Source organism: Littorina saxatilis, linkage group LG2 (assembly GCF_037325665.1).
Source record: "Littorina saxatilis isolate snail1 linkage group LG2, US_GU_Lsax_2.0, whole genome shotgun sequence".
NCBI lineage: Eukaryota > Metazoa > Mollusca > Gastropoda > Littorinimorpha > Littorinidae > Littorina > Littorina saxatilis.
Window position 1 is genome coordinate 76880885 of NC_090246.1, and position 18987 is coordinate 76899871.

At 42.2% G+C, this 18987-nt stretch overlaps 1 protein-coding gene across 1 annotated transcript in view; it reads left to right on the forward strand.

Annotated features, from left to right (window-relative positions):
* The window catches only part of LOC138959755 (uncharacterized), a 49347-nt gene extending 35590 nt beyond the window's left edge, over window positions 1-13757 (forward strand). The window contains exons 2-3 of the mRNA XM_070331363.1: window positions 4804-5446; window positions 6576-13757. Coding sequence (XP_070187464.1) covers window positions 5349-5446; window positions 6576-7083 — 606 coding nt within the window. The 5' untranslated portion in view covers window positions 4804-5348 and the 3' untranslated portion in view covers window positions 7084-13757. The remainder of the gene's footprint in view (window positions 1-4803; window positions 5447-6575) is intronic.
* Window positions 13758-18987: the final 5230 nt, after the last annotated feature.

Consider the following 18987-nt stretch of genomic DNA (forward strand, 5'->3'; position numbering starts at 1 on the left):
CCCCCCCCCCCCCCCATCTCTCGGTCTCTCTCTCTCTCTCTCTTATACCCACTACACATACCTATTCCCCACTCCCTCCCTTTCTTCTTCCTCCCGTTGATGCATTCGTCCTGTCCTTTTTCTCAGCTTTTCTTTCCAGTGTTACATCTTTCTGCCGTTTGCAAAATAGAACAAGAAGGCTGGAAATATTAACTGAATTAAGCGTTCGGTCTGTGATAACTGCATCAGAGACTATAGACTCTATAGTCTCTGACTGCATGGCGTCAAGTTATAGGAACAATACGCGGAAAACATGTATGATACAGACGAGAAAGACACTGTACTTGTGCCTGCGCCCGGATGTCGCACTGACTTTTACAGGAGAGATGATAGGACTTGTGTGCTTATATCTTATCGCTATGGATCGTCACAAGTGAAAGATGTATATAACCTCTCAAAATACTGATAAACGATATGGAAAATAATAGCAAGTGCGCAAACGTAGCTTAACATATATCGAAGGAAAAAGAGAAAACCGTTGCAAAGGTAGACAATCATCGAATGAAAACGATAGATAAGTAAACTTTCATCAGCTGATATCACGACCTTCCAGATTACGCCGCGAGTTAATTGATTGTGTTCTGCCCCGATTTGTTATCTGAAAATAAAAACATCGTGTCACTGTCAGGGGATTCACTATGCACAGAGATAAACAAACAAAGACAAATGAGGAAACGCGTCAGTGCTTTTACACAAACATACACCAGGAGTATGTGGATACCTGTCCAACCTCCGTCACGGATGCTACCTTTCGCGCGCACAACAGCACTCCGATAGATGTCCCCGAGGTAATCAGTCAGTGTGTGGTTGTGACCGGGATCAATATTAGTCGGCTCTCCAGTAGTTTGCTGTACATGTACCAAGCTACTTGACGAACGACTGATTTGTGTTTGCTCAATTTTAGGGAAGTGACGGTTGGTGCACTTACTATCAGGGGTGGGGGTTTGTCGTATTTATCGCACACTGAGAGTCCATTTTTTTTCCACAAGATAATACATAATTAGCTGCAAGTTGTGAACATTATTAACCTTGTATTCGTGGAAGTCGCGCCGGGTTGCAGACTACACCTTTGTGACATGTGTTTCAGACTTCGTCCCACCGCCGCGATTTTGGTGGTAGGTTGCTTGTTGTTGTTTCTTGCCTCGAAAACCCAGGGCAGGGGGTCACCCAAGACCGTTTGAGCATCGATCGACCAGCTCTTTACAAACTATTCACATTTAAAGCGTATCGGCGACTACGATGTTTACAAACCAGAATTATGAAATATGGACTGAAGCGTGAAGGAAAGATTTCCGAAAATATTGAGCATCCTTACACCCTTCTCGGATGGTTGGACTTGATAAAATCTGACATACGTATACGTTGCGCTGACGTATGGAAGGGTTTGCTACGTGAACACGTACCTAATCACCACACGCAGCGCGACCCGCATGTGAGATAGGTGTCCTGGTAGGTGACGTAGCTGATAGGGACGCAATTTCTAAACCTCCCTAATATATACACACTCACACGCACACACAAAGGGAAGTGTCTGCCGTTTGAACATGTAGTATAGTGCTATCGACACGTAGCGTTATCGACACGTAGCGCTACAGTACATTGGTTTTTTTGGCTCACGTAAGTGTAGCCTATGCGATGCTAATTTTTGTCTGTCTGTGCGTGCGTGATTGCGTGCGTGCGTGCGTATGTATGTATGTCTGTGGTAGAAACTTTAACATTAACACCGAAATACTAATTTTACCTGGTTATTATTCAAGCAACAGCTTCAAAGTATTGAAGCAATGATCAACATTTCGTCGGCACGTATGTAGTTAAAGTGTGTATCCAAAGAAAACGGATGGTGGGGGGTTTGGGGGGGGGGGGGGTAAAAACAGCTGACTGGTTTGTGTCGTGTGTTGTATGTAGACCAGGTCAGGGGTCAAGGTTAGGTCAGATCGCGTGAAGGATTGTGGTATAGATACAGTTATCACCGAGCTGCAGTTCGCCGATTCGGAGAAGACGATTTCACATTGTTCGGTTTCGTAGCTCCAGAAAAATAGATAAAGAAGATACCAAAGGAGATTTCCTACAGGTTAATCTGCACAGCGTGTTTCCAGTGTCTGCGCGAGGAAGCGCTGTCGAAAGCGCAGTGTCGATCTGGCCATTTGGCAGTCGTGTCCCCGTAAGTAGGCTACAGACAGACAGATCTAGATCTAGTGTCTCGCACTCTTGCACCGTGTCACCTATGCTTACTGTGTGGGTGTGATGGAGTGATTGAGTTTGTGCAGAGAACAGTATCTCTGGTTTGTGTTACTGTTTGTGGATTTCTTACGTGAGCCTTGAAGGCTTCGCCTCTTGTTTAAATAGTGATATCGATACGTAGTTCTATTGAGACGTAGTGATAATGGCATGTGTGAATTGTGGCTATAGCACTACGTGCCGATAGCACCTCTGTTTTGGGCAATTTGTGTCGATAGCACTACAGAAAATAGCGCAAACGATACGTAGCACAAATGACACGTAGCGCTAGCGGGACGCACCGGTTTATACAGGTCTATCGCCAGTTCCTCTGAACAGTCAAAAGCCATCGCTAGAGTTCTTGTGAACCACTGCCGTTTGTTTCGTGCATAGTCAGAGGTACTTAATAACGTGCTATTGCAGATAAGCTCACAGCGAGTCGCATTCAAATTACTAACTGACCACTACATTGTGAAAAAGGGAAACTTGACCACACTGGTTCACGATGGCTCAGGGGTAAGATAAACCACGCAAAAATAAATTCTTTGAAAATTGCTCGCTCTTTACGGAGGGCGGCACCTAGGATGTTCCGCGTTTGGTGAGCGTTCAAATGGAAGGGTGTTTGTACTGTGTGTAAAAGCCTGACAGTATCTGTGATGGTTTACGGGAGGCTTACTGTGCCTTTAAGGTTATCATTAGTTCTTTCTTTTATTACACCCCCGGTATAGGGGTGTGTATAGGATTCGGTCGATGTGTTTGTTTGTTTGTGTGTGTGTTTGTGTTCGCATATAGATCTCAAGAATGAACGGACCGATCGTCACCAAACTTGGTGAACAGGTTCTATACATTCCTGAGACGGTCCTTACAAAAATTGGGACCAGTCCAACACACGGTTAGGGAGTTATTGGTGGATTAAGATTCTACAAGGACTTATAGAGGGACATATTAATGGTCAAAGGGAAATAACCTTCTCAGTTGGTGGCAGTGAGAATGGTTATTTCCCTTTGACCAACGGGGGTGTTTTTCCTACCTCGGAGGAATTTCTTGTTTTGTTTGTTTGTTTGTTTGTTGTACCGTGCGTGTCACATACATCACGCTCGTGTCAACATTAAATCCGCGTTATCTATGTAGGTGTGAACGATATTCGTGACTACTGGGGGCATGTTTTCTCCTCCGTAGCATCCTTTTGAACCTCCGCCTCCTTAATTGTCTGTCCCTCTGTCTCACAGCTGTTCATGGGTCTAGTTCTCTGCGCCTGTACTACATGTACACGTAGTTGTTGTTTCTTTTGATTCGGGCGTACTGGGATAACGCCCACAGCATCTGAGTGACTGAAACTCCGGGAGGAATTAATTTTACGGATACACGCTGTATAAAATGTCGATGTCATACTTTGGGAAAAAATTACGGGCTGTCCTTTTCAGCAACATATAAAGGCGTGCTTGGGCGGACTTGCGACCTAGACCGCATTCTGAATTCGTTTCTTAAAAAGTTCGTTTTGTGTGTGTATCGTAAAGAGATTGGAGAGAAAATAATTCAGCGTGAATGGTAATTGTAGACCTTATATTTTGTACTGATCTTTTCATTGTAGCTGACTGCGATTCGAGTGTAAGCGGTGGTGACATTCAGAACTTTTTCCCCACTGTTCATGGCAGAAATGACATATTGGGTTCGGATTAAAAAAGAACGCTTCCTTAGTCGCAAAAAGGACAGCACTTATTAATGATATGGGAGTGTGGGCTTCTTGAGAAATGAATGCAGGTATTTCTCAATGATACGGGAGTATAGGCTTCTTTTGTGTACTGAAAGAAAGTGTGTTTACATCTCCGGGAGGATGTCTGGCGTCCTATTGTCTACGTCTCGCACTCAGTACAGGAGATAGAACGGAGATGAAATAGTTCATTCGTTGCGTTTCTCTGTTGTGGTTTCGTCTTTCTTTTTTTTGTGTTTTATTCAGTTGTGCATGTTCTTTGCATCCCCCTCTCTCTTTTTCTCTCTTTCTTTCTTCTCTCTCTCTCGCTCTCTCTCTCTCTCTCTCTCTCTCTCTCTCTCTCTCTCTCTCTCTCTCTCTCTCTCTCTCTCTCTCTCTCTCTCTCCTTCCCCCTCCTCTCTTTTGCTCTCTCTCTCTCGGTGGAGGTGGAGAAAAATGACAGTTTCGTGCATGCAAATTCACAGAACAATGACAACAGACCTGGAAGATCGCTAGCATGCATTCAGGCTGAAATCGACAAGAGATGATTGACAATCAACAATTTCCATGGTCGAATGGATAGAAACATGCAAATGATTATATGCTGCCAGGTTGCTGAATAGAATATGCCAGCCGCTACTTTTGCTTTATGTGTGGTTGTTTCTTTTTATGTGTGAAAAATTGTGATTCTATCTATCTTTTTTTCTTTCTTTCTTTATTTTTTTCTTTCTTTTTTTCTTTTCTTTCTTTCTTTCTTTTATTTCGTTCTTTCTGTACTGTTTTCTTTGTTTCTTTCCTTCTCTTTTTTTCTTTTTTTCTGAAGCTATTTATAACCATTGTCGTATTGCTTGTTGCAGAACACCAGCGGTAACCAAATCACGCACCAGCCTGTGACCACACTTCAAGAGGGGAGAAGGTAGACACTAAGGTTGGCGGGGAGAACTATCACTTCAGAGTTCTTAGCTCTGCAGATCTCAATAGGCGACTTCAATACCTGCATCCACAGTTAAGAGGAAGATCTTCCCGATAAAGAATCAACTTTTACGGGAAATTGGATCCAGAGTAAAAGTTGGAACTGATATTTAGGACTTCCGTCCAAGTTTAACGGTTCAAGGTTTGCACAAGAACAACACCTGAACGGAGGATCTTCTCGGAAAGTACAGCATACGACAGGGACTTTGAGACGAAAACCTACTTAGAGACCTACACACCCCTGGGCCTACTCGGAGACCTACACTTCGTTGGACCTACTCAGAAACCTACACATCCCTGCGCCTACTCGGAGACCTACACTTCGTCAGTTGGACCCACTCAGAAACCTACACATCGCAAGTAAATACTTTATCCAATGGCAGGTCATGAAGTGATGTAAAGTCAGGACTGTCTGAGGTGCCATTACGGAATGAGTTCATCGTCTGGAAGTGGAAGCAGCGGAAACAACACCACCATGGTGACTCAGATGTACACTTTCAACTCATGGAGCAAGCAAAAGTCTATGGGGTGAGTATGCTGCCAGTTCCTATCTCTCTGTCGGTCCTCGGGCATATCTGTCTGTCTGCCTTCGTCTACCTGTCTCTGTCTCTATCTCTCTCTCTCTCTGCGTCTCAGTGTCTGTCTGGCTGACTGTCTCTCTGTCTGTCTCCATGTCTCTCTCTCTCTCTCTCTCTCTCTCTCTCTCTCTCTCTCTCTCTCTCTCTCCATTCCTAATATAATTAAATTACGAATTCATGAAACATCATTCAAGGAATATTACATGCTGTTTCTTTTTACAAAACTTGTAAGAAATAATATCAAGCAGCTGGCAAAATATAACTGTACTCTCTGATTATATTGAAAAACATTATTATATAATGCATGAAGGATATTTTTTTATACAAACAAATATTTCTCTGTTATATATAATTTTCAAGCATTGCTAAAGAATCACAATGCATCTGAAAATGTCTTATTGGTTGCTTGACATATTAATTATGGTAAATATGTCATTTGTACTATGGTTAAACTTATCTTATATTTCTTCTTGTTTGTTACCCCTCAATGCGCGAGGGCCAGATGAAAAAAAGCATGTATACATTGCTTATTCTGTTACCCTCGTAAAATAAATTTCAATTCAAATTCAATTCTCTCTCTCTCTCTCTCTCTCTCTCTCTCTCTCTCTCTCTCTCTTCTTACCGTCGGAAGAGAAGGGGCTAAGGCCTTAAAGGAATAAAATCTTGTTCTTGTTCTTGTTCTTGTTCTCTCTCTCTCTCTCTCTCTCTCTCTCTCTCTCTCTCTCTCTCTCTCTATGGCCTAAAATGTCTACCCTTTATGTGAATAAAATGTTCTAAGTCTAAGTCTAAGTCTCTCTCTCTCTCTCTCTCTCTCTCTCTCTTCTAGACTCACACTACCCTCCCTAACGAAGAAATCACAAAGGCACACCTGATGTTAAAATACACCTGTTTGCAGGGAGGGGGGTAGCAGCAGAGGGGGGGGGGATTCCCTTTTCAGGCTTCTCATGACGTCAAGGAACGAAACAAAAACATAAACCAAAAACGCGCAAATATACTTTTCCAATTATAAATATTTTCCGTATAATCAGCAGAGGTATGATAGAACAAAACTTCATCGTGTAATCCATATCTCATTGCAGGGGCGGACTCCCCTACGTAGGCTTCCCAGGGCTGTCCCTGACACCCATCCAGGAGAGTCCTCTGCTCATGGACTCCATCCTCAACGACGAGATGGACCGCAGCGAGCGCCAGAAGTGGCTCCTGGAGAACTCGGAACACGACACCTGGGACCCCCACGACATGAAGAACGGCTCGCTGCCCAAGCACTGGGTTGACAACGGCATCGCCAAGCAACCCCGTCGCTCCTCTTCGGCTGACCTGAAAGGAACGTGCAATGGAGACATAGAGGCTGGGAAGCCTCAATCATCGTCCAAGACCTCCTCGTCGTCTAGCTCAAACCTGCCTCCGCCCAAGTCGTGTGCGCTGAACGTTCATGTGGTTCGGACCACCACCTTCTTGCCCAAAGAACAGCCCATGTCGGTGGAACAGAAGCGGGCCCACATTTGTAAACTTCTTCTCTTCGCTCTATGTGGGTTCGTCATAGTCGCAGGGATTGTGCTGTGGATTTTCTCCCCTGCCTTCACGTGACGTCGTGACAAGGTGTGGCCTAGGTGTCGCTTTCTCGGTGTATAAAGATGTATGTAATTTGTCTGCCTACAGGCACCCCCACCCCCCCTCCCCATCTTGTATAGTCAAGACAAAGCTAATTAATTTTCACCAGGAAGCTGTCAAGTAAAAGAACTTCATTTAAATCTATAACACGTTTTGTTGGGGAGATATAACCCATCCCAAACTGCACCAAGCTACATCACTATTCGTTGGTTCAGAGATAAAGTTGCAGGCTGTATAAATGTTGGGCATACAGTTATTTCAGGTTTGGGGATTCAGTACACACAGGATAGTGATCAAGACTTGTGAAATCGTCTTGTAGTTTGTGCAATTCAAATCCCTGCTGTATGGACATGCGCGTTACAATTGAGAGTGAATATATCTGTTTGACAGTCGAAGGTGGTTGAAAAAAAGTGCTTAAATGTAGAACATGGAAGAAAGAAAAATAATATTCCACCCATTTTTGTACCCCAACTAAAGCATTGATTCCCGCTTCAATTTGAGTGGCGGTCACGTGACCCCTGTAAAAGAAATCTTTGATCCGAAAAGTGTGCCAGATAGGAAAGTGGAGGGCCTTTAATGGCATAGAAAGTTAGAATGAATTGACACAGGAATGAACGCTTTAGTTGGGATAGGAAAATATACAGTGGAGTGGAAAGATTAAGGTGTAGTTGCGAGTTAAAAGTGAAAGTTGAAAAGTTAAGATGTACGTAAAAGTATCCATTCATTCTGGCGCCTGTCAGCGGTGAGTTTTGTTTGTATTGATCACTGCCAGGTCCGACCCACCCACACACAATACCTGTCATGTTCAGTCACAGCAAACATCATGTTAGTCATGCACGGTCGTGTACGGTGGCCCCCCCCCCCCCCCCCCCCCCCCGTTTGTTGCTAATACTTGCCTACACGACCAGCATTTACATTACAAAGGGTTCCCTTTGTATTTGTAATCAAGTGATACATTGTAACAATTGCCATGTTATTCAGAAAAATGTGTGTGCGCTGTTCAAAATTGTCAACCCTTGCAAAACCGTATATAGTTATCAAGGTGTGATACGGCGAAGGAAACCTTTTCATGTATGGGAGAAAAAGAGCTGCAATATTTGACTTTCGCGTCTTGTGCTAAAACGATTGCATTTGTGAAAACAGCTGCCGAGTGAATTGTGAAGGCAAGAGGTTCTTATTCACGGGAGTAATATGAGGTGTGTTCGGTGCTTTTGGTTGTGTCAGTTGTGTTAGTGATTGTATCGTTATTGACTGTTTGCTTTCTGTATATTACTAAACAAGAAACTCGTTTCAAGAGTGTGTTCATAACTGATGATATATATATATTCTGCCTAATCATGTATTTATAGACTTGTGTTAACCGAGAGATAAATTATGTGCTTCACGCTGAGTCATGCTCCGTTTCATTAAGTTGTGATAATTACAGGTATTCATTCTCAAGTTACTCAACAGCTTTAGTCACGAACTGTGTTAAGAAACGGAATCAAAATAATCTTGATTCCTTGGTCTTTTGGGTCCGGTCAGGATATGGCTTGCACAACCTTTTGAAAGTATAGTAGTAAAGTGGAACTCCCTGTTAGACCCTGCTTTTTCACATTTTCTCTTCATAACCTTTGTAAAATCAACCCCCATTTTAAGACTCCTTCCTTTTTACATTTAGTCAAGTTTTGACTAAATGTTTTAACATAGAGGGGGAATCGAGACAAGAGTCGTGGTGTATGTGTGTGTGTGCGTGTGTGTGTGTGTAGAGCGATTCACAGTAAACTACTGGACCGATCTTTATGAAATTTGACATGAGAGTTCGTGGGTATGATATCCCCGGATGTTTTTTCATTTTTTTCGATAGATGTCTTTGATGACGTCATATCCGGCTTTTTGTAAAAGTTGAGGCGGCACTGTCACACCCTCATTTTTCAATCAAATTGATTGAAATTTTGGCCAAGCAATCTTCGACAAAGGCCGGACTTCGGTATTGCATTTCAGCTTGGTGGCTTAAAGATTAATTAATGACTTTGGTCATTAAAAATCTGAAAATTGTAATTAAAATTTGTTTTTATAAAACGATCTTAATTTACGTTCATCTTATTCTTCATTATTTTCTGATTCCAAAAACATATAAATATGTTATATTCGGATTAAAAACAAGCTCTCAAAATTAAAAATATAAAAATTATGATCAAAATCAAATTTCCGAAATCAATTTAAAAACACTTTCATCTTATTCCTTGTCGGTTCCTGATTCCAAAAACATATAGATATGATATGTTTGGATTAAAAACACGCTCAGAAAGTTAAAACGAAGAGAGGTACAGAAAAGCGTGCTATGCAGCACAGCGAAACCACTTCCGCGCTAAACAGTCTCGTCAGTTTCACTGCGTTTTGCACTAGCGGCAGACTACGGTCATTGTGAAAAAATGCAGTGCGTTCAGTTTCATTCTGTGAGTTCCACAGCTTGACTAAATGTAGTAATTTTGCCTTACGCGACTTGTTAAGACTTGAATTTCTCAGATTTGTGGAGGTCTTAAAAGGGGGGTTGCACTGTCTCTGCGATGTGAGGACCCTCCGGTAAGAGGACATCTCTCAATAAAGGACGCCTTCTGCGGTCCCTTTGTCTATTATTTTGACCAACACCTCTCACGACAGGCCACCTGCAATGGAGGTGTCATTTAATCGCAGCTTCAGAATACGATAATAATACATTCAAACCCTTTGCTCTGCACAGAACGTCGAAATCTACCAACAATCTGTCTTTGAAGCAATGGCAACCCAACGCTAAAATAAACGTGTCTGAGACTTTTTGTGTCCGAGTGCCAACAATTTGTGTCGGAACATTTATTTTAAAAACAGAAACAAAATACAAATTTAAAAAAAAATTAAAATCTGACATTTTTACTATTTATTGCACATTATTAACATCCTGTAGATTGATCTGTGACAGTATTTTTTTCTGATTGAGTGAAGCCTCTCTTTGACATATTTTGTTTCGTTTAGCATTTAAATGAATCTTTCATGGATGCATGGTTGGTTTGTGCAAGTGACCACAGCTAAGGAAGGGACGACACTGTTCTTTATTGTGGACACATTTTGTCAGCGCCAAGAAGCGTGTTCGGTACAGTATTGTTGCTTTAGTTTATTTCATGTTCTTGCTCTGTCGTACTCATGAATTAAGACACCTCATGTTGAAATGACCTTTGTTCGTGACATTGGAATATCTAAAGGTACACTGTTACATCTGGTAAATAACGATAGATCCGTCTGCGGGCTTCATACATGTGAAAGAAGCATCGTTCCGCTTGGAAACATAACAAAAATCAACAGTCTGGCTGCATTCTGTTCAGTTCGGATTTTTTATTTAAAAAAAAAAAAAAAAATTTGGGGGGGGGGGGGGGCAGAATTAATTTTATCATTTTATAACTGACACCTATGTCAATCTGCAACATTTATTCAACAACAAAAATTCCTACTCTGCGCAGTAAGGGGCCAGGCTGTTACTCTTTGTTTTTCAATGTCCTCAAACTGTGGGGTTCTCTTATCACATGTAAAAGCGTGGTAAGATCTCTTTTTCACTGTTTTCTGAGGCAATGGATCTTTATTTAAATGTGAAGTTTATGAAGTCACGATTCTGAGATATTAATCTAACACAGCCTTAATTGTACTATTCTCAACAGGCTTCCTTTTTTTTTTAGATCCCGACACACGTCCAATATATATCAGCCTGACAGAGGGTAATTAGACTATGCACGCAAAAAAAAAAAGGTTTATGTTGGCTTGCTCCGAGAAAAAGAGAGCAGTGTTCCTGTTGTGACATTGTTTCACTAATTGGTATCGGTGCAACAGAGTCGCCCACTTTCTGTGAATGTTTATGTCCCTGTCTTATATATCCACCCACCAGCAATTCTATGTAAGTCACTTTCTGTCTCTGGCTGTTTGGCTGATCCCCTCTCTCTCTCTCTCTCTCTCTCTCTCTCTCTCTCTCTCTCTCTCTCTCTCTCAGTCTCTCTCTCTCTCACACACACACACTCACACACACACACACACACACTCGCACACACTCACACACACACACACTCACACACACTCACTCACACTCACTCACACACACACACACACACTCTCACACTCACTCACACACACACACTCACACACACACACTTTCACACACACTCACTCACACACCCCCACACACACACACTCACTCACACACTCACACACACACACACACACACACACACACACACACACACCCCCCTTTCTTCTCATTCATCTGTTTTTATACTGCAACTGACATTTATCACAACAAAAATGCGAATATTTCCAAGAAATTACCTGGATGCGCCTAAATGTGGTTTCCTCTTGAAGTTCATAAAATAAAAACACCCACTAGTTCACTTTTATTCCTATGAAAACGATCACAATAGAAAAAATAATTAAGGCTCACTTCCTGGGAAGGGGACAAGAAAAAGCACAAGAAACCCATATCCGTGTCACTTGTGCATTTGTCAGTCTAAAGTTGTGCTTTAAAGTCTGAGTACAGGAACACCCTCCCCCCCCCCCCCCCCTCACTTCTACTTTAATGACTCTTTAATACCCCTTCCCTTCCCTTCCCTGAGAACCCTTTACCTCTTCACAGCCTACCACCCCCCACCCCTCTCTCAAACAGCTCATTTTCTAAACTGAAATTTCAGGATTTGTAGTATTTGGCTCTGTATATACACAAGAATGTTTTTATATACTGAAGTTTGAAATTCATGTATATATGTCATGTTAAAATCACTGAAACTCATTGCAGCTGCCTTTTATGGTTAAGGATGAAAGTTGAAATTCACAAAAACAGCAACAGCAACAAAAACCCTCTGCGCTTTTGAAAAAAACCCACCCCCGCCCCTTTTGTCTTTTGTTTCTTTCTTCTTCTTCTTTTTTATATTCATCTTTTTTATTGAGCTATTAACTGCAACACGTACTTATTTCTTCTGCCATACTCTGAAATAAAACACCGACAATCCGCTCAGAGGAATCTTTTTGTTCCAACCACCTGCATCGGGTCTGGAAAAAACTATGTTTTCTTGGAATGGAAGACATTTTCCGTGTTGTTGATTTCAAGAATGCATTGTGGTCTTTTCTAGCAAGTGTGTTTGTGTGTGTGTGTGTGTGGGGGGGGGGGGGTGTAGGGGCGTTTTACAAAACAGCTTTCTGCAGGTTTGCGCCACATTGACGATGTATGAATACAACTTACTTGGTTCCTTGTTTTTTTCCCTTTATTTCAATATCTAAAAAATTCAGAATGATGGCATGAAAGTACTTACTAACTTATATTCCCATATAATTTATTGATTTAAAAATTGGATAATCAGTTTGAGACACCGTTTCCATCTGCCATAGTCCCAGGAGGTTCTAATTGTAATCCAGTTGACATCCCCCCCCCCCCCCCCCTCACTCTTTTAAGACCCTCCACGAATCTGAACAATCAGGTCTTATGAGGGAGCTAGGTTGGCCCTACCTTTTTTTCTGCATGCCTGTGTTCCTGTTTTCCCAGCACTAAAAATAACAAGTTTTCTGTGACACAAAAGAAAGGTCAGTGTGAATATTGACTTTTGCAGCTTTGAATAGAGCCTGTAACAAGTTTTGCATTGGCTGCAAATTTATACATAATTTACATTTATACTTCTTTATATATATATTTGTTTGCTTGAAGGTAAGAGCCACACACATTCCGCTATTTTTACATCTGAAGAATTGGAATACATGTAAACAAACAAGGTCAACAGGTTGTTTTGTTCATATTGTGCTTATTTTCAATGTGGACAAAGAGCACATAAACTTCAGCCAAAAGAAAAATAACATATTGCATTGGAGGTTGTGTGCAATGACTACTTGTCATTTGGGAGAAAGAAAATGATAAATTATTCATAATTCACAAACATAACTTGTTCATCTGTGAAAGCTTTGGTGAAGTATTGGACTTACATTTACTGAAGATAGCTTTTGAGAATCTTTGTCGATTGATAACAAAACAGCATAGTTTCAAGAAGTTTCGGAAAGAGGGATATATATAGCAAAGTGTCTGCGTTTGGTTGTACTGTACATACAATGGCCATTCCTTGCCTTTGCCTTGTTCCTCAGATGCGAAAAGTGAGGAGAAAATGTTGTTTTTGTTTGTTTGTTTGTTAAATGTCACCAAATACATTTCACTTCAGATTAAAAAGATATGAACTTGACAAATTATTGTCTTTTTGCCGATGACAATGAATGTCGTTTGTTTGCCATTGATGTTTGCAATATTTACATATTGCAATTTGCTAAAGGACACGTGCACAAAGTGATAACATTATTGATAGATCTGTGTCAGTGTATGCTTTGTATATTATATAAATATGTGTGATAGAAATGTGACATCAAGATTTGCCATTTTGTTGTTTACATATTGCAAGTTCCGAAAGGACACGTGCGCAAAGTGATACAATTATTGACAGGTCTGTGAGCTTTGTATATATATATATAAATATGTGTGATAGAAATGACAAATGTGACATCAAGATTTGCAATTTTGTTGTTTGGAGAAGAATTGTTTTCGGAGAAGAATTGTTCAAAACAAATGGCCATTCATGATTATAATCTTGCCACTGGGAAAAATAAAAACCATTCCAATATTATTACATTAAGCTGGTTCCATGTTCTGAGAGAGAGAGAAAGAAACCGAGAGAGAGAGAGAGTGTGTGCATGCAAGTGTGTGTTGCGTTAGTGTGTGTATAAGGTGCGCTCTCATTGTTTCTTACACAAGACATATAATAATAATAATAATAATAATAATAAATAACTTTTCTATAGCGCGAGTCCCATCAATTGGCTCCAGGCGCTTTACAAATTCATTATAGAATAAACTAGCACAAATCAACAAGCATACAAAGCATACATTTAACTGAGACATAACACCAAGAACCCAAGCACTAAGCAAAAACTTGAACAAAGAGAAATAATGAGGGTCATTGATTTATTTTCTAGTAAAGAGCACAACACAAACTACACACTGCAAAGCAAATCGATACTGTCACACATATCAAATGTTTAGTGTACATTCAATTCTTTTCATGAAACTATCCCAAAGCACAAAAAAGATCTGATGTGAAGGGAAAAAAATTAAATCAATAAACAAATAAACAAGTTAATAAATGAATAAATAAATAAATCCCCCTCCACTCTCACCACCAAAAAACATTGTAATACAAATAAATAAATAAATAAATAAGTACAGTAACACAAACAAAAATGAAGTAAATCAACAGGTGCAATACTGTGGCTGATCATTTGGAGAAGCTTTGATTGAACTCTTTACATGTCAGTTTTTGAAACTGCAAACTGAACTAGATTTCCATACAATCCATAAATGACTATAGAGGAGAGGTTGTGCCCGCACTCCATCTGACAAAGTCAGAATGAATCTCTGGAACTTGGTACCAACACACCACTAAATATCACTCCCTTAAGCTCATTTAACACCTGGTATGATACAAACTCTACTCATACTCTCTAACAAAACCAACACTCTTCTATGATCATGGAAAATAGGATAAACGCCTGATCTGTGGCAGAGCTTACTGCCAATTTAATTTAATGTGACCATTTTGTCTCTAAGATTGCAAACACTTCTCAGTTACATAATTCATGCCGTGGGTGAACAAAATACCAGCTGGCACCCTTAAAAAAGACATACAAAAACACAGCCAATTATACAATTGCACTTCAATCATACTTGCTCTTCACTCACACATAATACACTGTACACTTTAAAAGGCCAGCCTTAGAATATCATTGTCTCAGAACTGAGGAATAAGTGGACTCATACAGTGTACCAGCTTTTGACTGACCCTGTGTAAAACAAGAAAAATCCGTCTCAGATTTGCTATAAAACACAGAAGCTTTGCTTAATTTATTACACTTGCCCTACATAATCAAAAAGGGAATTCAAGGGGAATTTATCCTCTAAAGACGTAAAGTGTTTCAAAACACAGACTTATTACTAATTATAACAAAGTTAACAACATATAAGCATGATGCTTGTTTCGCAGATGTGACCTAAACTCAGAAAAGACACTGCTATAAGACATGCGGGATTTACTTGTGCTCCAAGTAAGGAGAAGCCTCAATGATATGTTACAGGCTGAAACAGAGTTTAGAATTGAAAATTTTAATCTAAATTTTAATTTGATTATATACTTACCCAACTCACATACAGCAATTTACTTCAGTTTAGTGCTAGGACGCTGAATAGCATCGCCTTGGTAACAAGGGGAGGTCACCCTAAAAAAGAGCTACCTTGACCCCTTAACAGGACAAAGTCACACGTGACTTCCTGACCTTGCCGCCATCTTTGAATCATTCTATCGAAAGCGAACATAGAAAAATTTCCCTCTTTTTTAGGAAAAACCCCCATAAAACCCCAAAAGCGGGGCAGGAGGGCGGGTATCCACTATGTGAGTTGGGTAAGTATATAATCAAATTAAAATTTAGATTAAAATTTTCAATTAAATTACATATCTTATCCCAACTCACATACAGCAGAATGCTAATGAAGGAGGTGGGAAAACAAAATTCCACTTGTCCAGCAGCGACAATGGCTGGTAGGGAGCTACTGCCATCATGACGAGTGCTGGCCACATCTCGCAGGTAAAAGCTGATGAAGACGCCCTGCGATTTCCAGTAGGCAGCGTCTAGGACCTCTGCCAGCACGCCTGAGCGGAGGACTGCCAGAGAAGTAGCCCAGGCTCTGGCTTCATGAGTTCTTGACAACTTCCTAGGAAGGACAGAATGCCCAATCCCAACTTGTCTGTGCCACCACGCATACGCTTGTTTAATAAGCGTAGAGACCCATCTTACCAAAGTGACCCGCGACAAGTCCTTGCTCCTTTCAGTGTTAACTGAGATGAAGAGCAGTTTTTGGTCCCTAGACCTAATAGGCGTGGTACGGGATAAGTAGCTGGTAAGAGTACGAACAGGACAATTGACCATATCAGGGTCACCAGACGCAAGAATCCCACTTAAAGGAGGAATGCGAATAACAGAGGAGGACAGACCATGTTTTTGGTTTTCGGCAAGGAACCCCGGCCGAAATCTTAAAACAAAAGAGCCATAGCTCTCAAAAGAAATATCCTTAGCCAGGCCTGAAAGAGCGTGCACCTCACTGCCTCTACGGCAGAGGCTAACAAAACGAGGAACAAGGCTTTACGAGTCAAGTTAGCTAAGCTCGCTGAAGCTAAAGGTTCGAAATCCGAAGAGGCTAGAAACTTGCATACCAAAAAATAAGTCCCACACGGGAAGAGGGGACTTAGCCTTCGTAAAACCAATCGCTGCCCCCTTAAGAACACTATCAATTACACCGCCCAGGTTAATGCTATGCCCTAATTGCTTCAGAGTAGAAGAAATGGCTGAGCGCCTGACTCTCAAAAAAGAAGAAGCCAAGCCCTGAGGAGCCAAACACGAGAGATGATTTGCTACATGCATAGAGCGAGGAGAAGTAGCAGTAACTCCATTCTCCGAGCACCACTTTGTCCAAGCTGACCAGTGTGACGCATAAACAGTGCTGGTCGATTCCCTGTGGGCCTTTTGGACAAAGCCTAAAGTAGCGTCTGAGGAGCCAGAACGGCGCAGCGACCTAGAAAGAAGGGAGGGCCGTCTGCGAGGCGAAGGAGGACGGGGAACCAATGTTGGCTGGGCCACCAAGGGGCCACCAACACCAAGCAAGGCTGTCCCCGCTCAGCCTTCCTGAGAACCTTTCCCAAGAGATGAAACGGGGGGAAAGCATAGGCTATCAGACGCGACCAGTTTACTTCGAGGGCGTCTGTTTCCCTCCCCTCTGGGTCTGAAAAGGGGGAGACAAAGACCTGAAGCCTGCAGGAGAATCTTGTCACAAACAGATCGACTGTAGGCTTGCTGAAATGCCACCCAGACGTTGTAGGACCTGATGAGTCAGAGTCTACTCCGTGTGCCTCGTACGCGACGGGCGACTGAGGTAGTCCGCAAGAACGTTGAGTTTGCCTGGGATGTACTTCGCTGACAACAGAATAAGGTGCTGGCTGCCCCAGGCAAGAATCTGACCTGACCTGACAGAAAGAGCGAGAGACAAAGTGCCTCCCTGTTTGTTGATATAGGCCGCCATGGTCGTGTTGTCTGTGCGAACCCCAATTTGTTCGTTCCTGACCATAGACAGAAACGATTGGAGTCCCAGGAAAACAGCCTCTAACTCTAGGGCATTAATGTGCCCCCCACTCTGCGTCTCGTTCCACAGACCTGACGCAGTGTGAACAGAAAGATGGGCACCCCAGCCCTCCATAGACGCGTCTGTGAACAGAAACTCGTCCGGGGGGGGTGGGGCAAACGAGATTGGCACTCCCTGTGAAATCCCAGGGAGCAGCCACTGCCTCGTTGTGTGCCGAAACCAGCTTTCAAGAGAGACTACTGTCTCCCAGCCCTGAAGAGAAGGCTTCCACAGCGAACTCAGGGCAGCCTGAAATGGCCGCTTGTGGACTCTGCCTAAGGGCACAAGAGTGGCCATCGATTCCATTTGGCCAAGAAGAGAGGTCAGAACACGTACAGCCGCTCTCTTTATCAAGGACAGAGTACGAAACAGACTTTGCAACCTGTCCACCCTTCTCTGTGAAGGGCGTACCCGCCAATCGACGGTGTATGTCTTTGCGTGTGGAAGAAAAACAACCCCAATGCTAAAAACGTCTGCCAAACCTAGGCTTAGCCACATGATGGTGTTTAGTTCTTTCCGTAACCTCTTAGAAAGAAAAGCTGAAACTAAGGAATTCCTGCGAGTCCTTTGTGCTGCGCAGCGAAAGTCGCTGACAGAAGCCACTGCCTCAAGAGGTAGGCTTAGCCGGAAAAGTTCCGACTGAGAGGTTACGAGCAATGGCTCGGTGAGCCTAAAAATTTAGTCAGAATGTGAGCCCATAATTTGGACATGTTCTGGCGACTTGTCGGAAACCAAAGCTTATGACCCTGATGAGAAAGCGCAATTCCGTAAGCCGTAAAAGCTGAGATAGTTTTAACAGCTTGCCTTGTTTTTCGCCACAGAGGCAAAAAACAAAAATTGAGGCCTTAGCAACTTCACCCTAGAAGGTGAAAAATAAGAGGTATGCCGCACCAAAGATGGGCGTACATACCGCGAAGCTGCCTAAGGCAGAGGGTTTAACCCAATGTTTGTTTGCTTAGCTTCGTATCTTGCCTAAATAAAGGCCAAATGTGGCCAGCCGACGCAGATCACAGCTTCTCCCAGAAGATGAACCACAAAAAGCAAAGAGTGGAGTAGATCCGCCTCTTGTTTGCAACCTGAGCCAAGCAATGTGCCAAGAAAAGCGCTGGGAGGCTCCGCTGTTCAAAAGACTTTAGCCAAAGTAGCTAGAAGCGACATGACATCCTTCTCCCGTGCGTCACGACGAAACTCGAAGTTAACAAGAGCAGAGAAGATAGAGCTCTATAAAAAATCTTGCAAAGTTTCCGAAACAGAGGATAACTTGAAAAGATCATGTGCTTATTCCCCCAGAGACAAGAAAGAGGACTCAGTATAACATACTGTTCTACTGTAGCCGTCTTCCCTACCAGAATAGTGACAACTTTCTCTACCGCATCGTCACGAAACCTGAATGGGTCTAATGACGACGCGATCAATCTCGACAGAGATCTCTGCAAAGTCTCAGAGAGAGACGATAACTCAAGCAAGCGTAAGCCAGTTACTCCAAAGACAAAAGAGAATTCTCCGAAAACGGGACTACTCTGTCTCTGCTGTATCATCTTGCCTAAGGACTGCAAGTTCCGGAAAAGTGGAACGAGGCAAGGCAAACGAGCCAATCAAATTGACTGAATTATGCAGCAGTGTAAACTTCT